General features: G+C 36.5%; 1 protein-coding gene across 1 annotated transcript in view; it reads right to left on the bottom strand.

Moving 5' to 3' along the window:
• Positions 3,053 to 7,547, bottom strand: part of LOC107635830 — a 7,327-nt gene continuing 2,832 nt past the window's right edge. The window contains exons 2-4 of the mRNA XM_016339392.2: positions 7,161 to 7,542; positions 6,707 to 7,038; positions 3,053 to 4,845 (exon numbers count right to left, since the gene is read on the bottom strand). Of these exons, the coding sequence (XP_016194878.1) occupies positions 6,715 to 7,038; positions 7,161 to 7,542 (706 nt within the window). The 3' untranslated portion in view covers positions 3,053 to 4,845; positions 6,707 to 6,714. The remainder of the gene's footprint in view (positions 4,846 to 6,706; positions 7,039 to 7,160; positions 7,543 to 7,547) is intronic.

Below are 7,547 nucleotides of genomic sequence, written 5' to 3'. Positions count from 1 at the left end.
TCATCCAGGAAAAAGGGGTGGTGACCCTCTACAGCTTGCACTTTGAAAAAATAGTTTTTGAAGTCGTGGAAGGATTCGTCAAAAAGGGTGAAAATCCTCCTACCTTGTATGGCTCGGAACGATACCCACTGTTGTTTATTGTTTAGCCCACTAAAGGGTTTTGTCATATGAAAAAGATGGAAAAAAATCTTTAAAGAAATCGGAAACTCTAAAGCCTAGCTGATAAATTGATAAATTTTCAAAAAACCACAAGAGTTGGGTTGAAGCTGGGTAGGAGCGACTCGGCAATGACGTAAAACAGGCATCTCAAAGTCTGAAAAAGGAAGAAAAACGCCCAAACGGGTGATCATACACTCATACATAAAGAAAAAATGGGAGGCCGCCTCATTAGCCCTCCCAAAGCAAACCCGGTCTTCTGGACCCGGGACCACTAACTCATACTTCGGCTCGTCCTCTTCAGAAGAACAAATTCTGTGGCGAGTACGAAGGTGGGTGATAAACTTAGAATCGACTGAGGGTTCCTCCCCTAAAACTGTGACATCGACCCAGTGAGAGAGAGCATCTACAGAAGCCATTTCTTTTCTAAAAAAGGGGTGACAAAACCTACAAGGGGAAAAGAAAAATCACCAACACGGTCTCTAAAGGAAGGGGGATGCGAAACCAAAGTCTGCAAATCAAATTTATCTACAAAAGCATATTAAAGAACTAACCTCTATCTGGAAATGAGGGTTGGAAGCAAAAGCCTTCGAAAACACAAGAATGCAGTACGAACGAATGCAAGGGAAATTTGAAAGATCGCAGAAACGAAATAATGAAAGAGAGGGAAAGTATTTATAAGAACGTTAGGGGCATAATGGTAAAATAGGGGCAGTCATTAATGAAGATGCACCGTTACCAAGGCTATTGAATCCCTATGCACACCCCTAACGGACACGACGCTTGATTAGACGTAACTGTCAGAACCAAAAGGTCACGAAAAGTCACGTCGGTTTCAAATCATCACGTCGGTCCTCTTACAAATCGGCTAGGATCCCGAGTAGAATACTCGAACCCAAATCTTAAAAAGAAATTGGGCTCGAGTAGGGGCACTGTTCATACCCTAGCCCAATAAATAGGGCCCAGGATCCAAGCAAAGAAGCCCAACCCAAAGGGTTGGCTCTCCCCCTGTACCAGCCTTCATCCCACAATACTCTCTAACCTGCTCACACTCTTGCTAACTTAGGCATTGGAGTGTCTTTGCAGGTACCACCCCCCATTCTTTCACACGTACAAGTCGGACGGAGGAACACCGAGTAACAGATCCACTCGAAAGCCACCTCCTTCATACGTTTGGACCAACCAACGCCATCCAGCCCATTAATCTCCGGTTACCCACCATAACAGTTCTTATGTGCTTAATGTCAATTTACTGTTGCATCTTTTCCATAGCTCCTGTGATATTTGATTATTCATTTTGTACTACTGTTGCTATACAATACTACCTTGTTGCTGGTTTCTTTGGCTGGTTTGAGCATTCTCTATTTTGAGAAGAAGCCTTGATTAAGGGAAAGGGGCTGACATTAAGGGGGAGTACTTCACTTCCTATTTAATTTTAAAATGGTCATCAAAGGAAAATATTCTTACTCCATTTTATTTAAAGTTTAATTTCTATTATCCTCTTTTATCATGTTTTTCATTAAGGGGGTATTGTTGAGTTAGGATTGATTTTGATATATAATTATGATGACAAACATTTATTAGGTTAAAAGCGCAAGTATAGTCTAATGTGTGTATCAGTGATGCAAGCCTAATAACTCATCTCAGCCCACCTTAATCTGCCTCTACATACTCTCACAATGCAATGAATCATGGACATCAGCCCAGATGCATTTGAAACAAGAATCAGAACCAAATTAAAAGAATAAGGAGGTTCTACATTTGAAAAAACAAAAGGAAGAAAAAGGAAAAGGGACATTTGGCATCATTAGGAAAAATAAAAACAGTTATGTCACAAGGACAACAACACCACTTCAAAGACAACAGAGGATCAAAAATTCAGAGGTTGGTAGAGCAACAAAAAACATGCAAAGAGGTAGTGGAGCAGCTCCTTAGAACAACAGAGATAGTGGAGAAAAATGAAAAAGGGATTCATGCCAAGAAAGATAAGAACAACGGGCAGAATCAACAAGGAAATTGAAGAGGCAGTGATGGAATTTGAAGAACAAGCTTTATACTATAAAATTGACCTCTCAACATTAAAAGGGAAGGAAAAGAGAGTGATACTGAGCATTCATCTCATACACTTGAGCTGAAATATTTTCCTTCAATTTGTGCTTCATTTAAAATTTCACTGTTATGGCTATCTAATGTCATCTTTCTGTAATTGAGAAAAAAAAAAAAAGGCTTATTATGGTGAGTAAAAAAAAATGAAAAAGCCATGAAAGAAAAGGTAAGAGAGATGCAAAAAAAAGTCAAAAATTTTTTTGTGTATTTTGGTTTTGTTGAAGTATGATTAGTTCTCCTGGCTAAATTGGGATAGCACAGTTGGATTCCCCTTGCCAAGTTGGGACAGCACTTGATGGTGACTAGGCTTGGTTTGAAGCCTAATAGTAGATACTAGATGAATTAGGTTGTAATTAATTAGTATTGGTGTATATAATCTGATTGATTATAATGAAAATTCCACTACGATTGTGATAGAGACTAGATGGTGGTTTCATGACACTAATAAACCGAACCAGAATATATGCTTGTCTCATTCTCTTCATCCCTTCTCTGCTCGGTTCTGATTTTAGAGACAAAAAGTAAAAAATCTCATGCATAATCACCTTCTATGAAAATGGAGCAACAACTTAAAGTTTTAAGCTAATTTGATTCAACCCTCCCCTTCTCAAGTTCTAGTATAACACCCTTACTTTCAACACCTCATGATCGTACTAAAAACTTAGGCGTTATTTATCTCTAATATATTAATTTAATATTATAATTATCTAATATTAAGCCTTCGTGAATATAAACCAAATTCTTAGTTACGAAATCGAAAAGTCTTTACTTTAATTCACATAATCACATATTCACATAAAAATAAATACATAAACTTAGTCAAAACTTCTTAAATACAAATACTGCCCTTCTAAAATCTCAAAACAACAATTGACAAGGGGTAAAGTCTCAATTAACCCAACAAACAGAAAGTACAACATATACATAAAATTTGTAAATCAGTCGCGGTTTCGCGCCAAAGCTTCATGAACCTACCACTTAAAAAGAAATTCTTTAGGGGGTGAGAACATCATCCTCGAGAGGATTCTCAGTAGAAAGTTTAAGAATTGTTACAAGAAGATAAGTATAAAGAGAAGAATTGATATCAAGGCCGTGGTTATCGTTCGTCCTATAAATCTTTTAAAAAACCAACTGTTAATCATCCAAAAACCCTTTTTCAAAGCCAATATTTAAATATTCAGAAAATCAAAATCTTTCTTTTCTTATAAGAAAATCTTAATAAGTTTCTTAGATTATATGAATAACGAACCTGTTCCAAGCATAGCCATTAATTATAATGTTGCAACTCTGAACATCGGACGCCAAACCTTCTCTAATCATCCTGTAAAACAACTTTTCTGCCTCATTTACTTCCTTAATTAAAAAGTAACCATCAATTAATACACTATAAATCACAATATTAGGCATATAGCCTTATTTCAACATCATACTAAGTACTTTTTGAACTTCTCCAACTCTTCTTCTTTTACACAAAGCATTGATTAATATACTTAACGTATATTCATTTAGCTTGATGTTGTCTTTCTTCATTTTTTTCAACAATTTAACAGCTGCTTCTAATTGATTAACACTACAGTATCCATGAATCAAAAAGGAATAAATGAACATATTGGAAAAAATTTTCCGTATAGTCATTTTTGAAATCAAATCTTTGGCCTTCTCTACAAGCCAAATTTTGCATCATGCATCAACAACGGTGTCGTAGATTATTAAGTTGGGTTTAGTTGGTTTCTTCTCTGGTATTTGCAGCACTTCAATGGCTTCTTCTATCCGATCTTCTTCACAAATCCCCTTGATTAACGTCCCAAGAGTGACTTCGTTAAGATAAAATCCTATGGCATCTATATCGTGAAGCTTCACGGTAGATGCCATGGGATTTAAGCTTAACGAAGTCACTCTTGGAACATTAATCAACGGTAGAAGAAACCATTGAAGTGCTGCAAATACCAAAGAAAAAACCAACTAAGCCCAACTTAATAATCTACACCGTTATTGATGCATTATACAAAACTAAACTTGTAGAGAAAGCTCAAGATTTGATTTTAAGAATAACTGCACGGAAAATTTCTCCCAATGTGTTCATTTATTCTTCCTTGATTCACGGATACTGTGGTGTTAATCAATTAGAAACAGCTGTTAAATTGTTGAGAAAAATGATAAAAAACAGCATCAAGCCAAATGAATATACGTTAAGTATATTAATCAATGCTTTGTGTAAAAGAAAAGAACTGAAGAAGCTCAAAAAATACTTAGTGTGATGTTGAAACATGACTACATGCCTAATGTTGTGGTTTATAGTGTATTAATTGATGGTTACTTTCTAATTAAGGAAGTAAATCTGAAAAAGTTATTTGACAGGATGATGAGAAAAGATTTTGCGCGCTAGACCTAGGTCAGCAGCAAGTTATAATGGATAATATATCCATCCTAAATGTCCTCAACCTTGACCATCTTTGAGCAAGGACATATAGTATTTTGGAGAGCCTTCTCAAATTTTGCATCAATGTTCCTCTTCTGATCGATGACAACAATCCTGGACATACCAACCTTTTTTGAATCATTCAAAAGTTGAGACAGCAGATCCTAAACAAATACCAATAAAGAAGACAACAACAACCAATTAAAAATCACACATATAATATATAAAAACAAAGACGAGCACCAATGCTAACACGATCAAGTCTGCTTTATAGACCAAAGATGGAGCAGAAATAAAGTTTTGAATTCAAAAATTTGATCAATGTGGAGAAAAAACAAACAAATTTGTTCAGAGAAGATAGAAAAAGGACCAATACTTGAAGTTTATTTTGGAAAAAAAAAAGGAATGATCATAGAAGCAAATCCACATCTAGCCACATCTAGCAAGAGCGCAAGAGCACATAAATTATACCGACAACCACCAACAAATCTAATTGCACAATTCCCATATGTCTCTCAGACATCAAATCAGCCATCAGAACAACTTTTTGCTTCTAGAACAAGACAAGTCCCATATGTCTATCAAGCATCAAATCAGCCATGAAAAAAATTTTCTTACTTCTAAAACAAGAAAAGTGAAGCACAACATGAAGAGAATAAACGAAGACATTCTGCTAGTGCATCTAGAACAACTTTACATAACCTAATAAATAACATACATGCTTGAAATGACATGAACATAATCCTCTCTCACACCAAAGACCGTAACTATAATAAGATTCAACAAAGACTGTACCTAACCAATCACATCAACTACACAATTTCCAAGGTTCCTTTCCATCAAAATGAACTTGTATCTATAGAAAAAAACTAACTACCCTAACTTCCTACACTATAGTTGACAACTCTACATAAGTAGTTTTGAATTTATTCAAATACACCAAAAGAAAAGAACCCCCAATACACCAATCAAACATTTCTGAGCACTAATTAAAAAGCCTAACAAAGGAGACACAAGAAACAACCTACTATCTACATCAACAAAAATCAAGAAATCACCAAACAATCAACAATGAAGAAATAAAGAATAAGGAATAAAGAAATAAACAGATACAGAAGTAGACAATAAAAAAATGTGGGCATTGAATAAGTGAATAAACATTTACCCTAAGAATGACTTCATCCTAAATTTCACAGCAATCGACACTACAAAATTCAAAGGCTATTCATTAAGCCATAGCTGATGACATAACAGGTATGATATTCTCATTCTCATTCAAGAGAAAAGTACACTACTCATATATACCTATCTCAATTCATGTGATATATTAGCATTTTTAAATAAATGAAATGACCTTTACCACATTATCCGTTTTAGCTCTTTCACTTAAAGAAAAAGAAATTCCCTTCCAAGCCACAAAACTTATCCAACTGTATTTAATCTCTAATAGTAATAACAGAGATTGATACATTGATATCCACGCGAGAGAAGACCATTTGACAGAAAACTAACAGAATCCTCTTAATTCTTGATATAAAGCCATGCAACAATGACTAATACCACTGATAAACAATCCAACAAATTCCTAATCTTCGTTTAAAAGCAAAACACAGGCTACAATTATAATTAACCAGAATGAAACTCCATCTTTTACACATACAATAACCACAACAAATTAGATTCAATTGACAGAGAAAATAATTAAAAATGCATTTAACACAGTTCTTAAAATTATAAGGAAAAAGGAATGTATCAGCAAAAACAATTTTTTTTCCATGTAATTATAACTTATACTAATAATGATAATTATTTATTAAACAAGTATTGTAAAGATTTCTTTATACAAAAAAAAAAAAGAAAAAGAAAAGGAGAGCTGAAAAGCAAAATCAAATCAACTCTATCAGCTTTGTTAGCTATTTTCTGTCAATTTTTTGTAAAGAAAATATAAAGCTTGAGAGACATTGATTTTGAATAAAAGCAAAAGATCATAAAAGGAAATTAATGATAGAATTAAACGCAATATACCCTGTTCCTCAACTTCCAGCCAAATCAGTCCCCGAATTTGCCATTCCCCTGTTCTTCACAGACCAATAGAACTCCTCACAAAACTCATGAAAAGTTGGTGTTGGAATTGAAAATTTCTTTACCGAAGAATAATCCTTCAGGAACATCTGAATCGCATCGAAGTAGGTGCGGCATTGGTGGCTATGGCAAATCGGGAACAATGCACTAGCGGGTATTGAAGGCGGACGGCGTGAAAGAGCGCAGCGGCGACAAATGCGAGGAGAAGCATCGCCGTGGAAGGAGAAGGTGTTGCCTGTTGGGCTTGAAGGGGAATTGTTGGGGATAAAGGACCTCTAACGAAAAAGGTTTAAATAAAAAATACAAATACAAATTCAAATATTACAAAATGGAAAGAAGAAGAAGAGAAATGCGTATCGTTGTTGATTGGAGAAGAATCGGAAGTGGCTTTGCTTACGGCGGCGAGAGAGGAAGAGAAGTTACGGCAAGGGAGAAAGGAAAGTGAGCTGGGACAGAGAGGAGATCGAAGACAGAGGCTTGACACGCGCACGCGAGAGAGAGGGGGGCTCGACGACGAGGACAGAGACACAACTTCAGGGTGGCCGACGACGATGAGGACAGAGGCGGCGACGCCAACAGCAGCTCCAAGTAGACCTGGCGACGCGAGGAGAAGGGATCCAGGAGAAGAGGATCGCCGACGCCGGGTCTGGACGCTGGCTGAGGAGAAGACTTCGTCGGCGACGGCGGCGCTGGGCACTGGGCGCTGGCTGCTGCTGTTGGCTGGGAGAGAGAAAGGCTGCTGGGGTTCCGTGGAGCTGAGAGAGAGAGAGAGAGAGGGGCTAGG

Source organism: Arachis ipaensis, chromosome B04 (assembly GCF_000816755.2).
Source record: "Arachis ipaensis cultivar K30076 chromosome B04, Araip1.1, whole genome shotgun sequence".
NCBI classification, from domain to species: Eukaryota; Viridiplantae; Streptophyta; class Magnoliopsida; order Fabales; family Fabaceae; genus Arachis; species Arachis ipaensis.
This window is presented reverse-complemented; position numbering and strand designations above follow the sequence as displayed.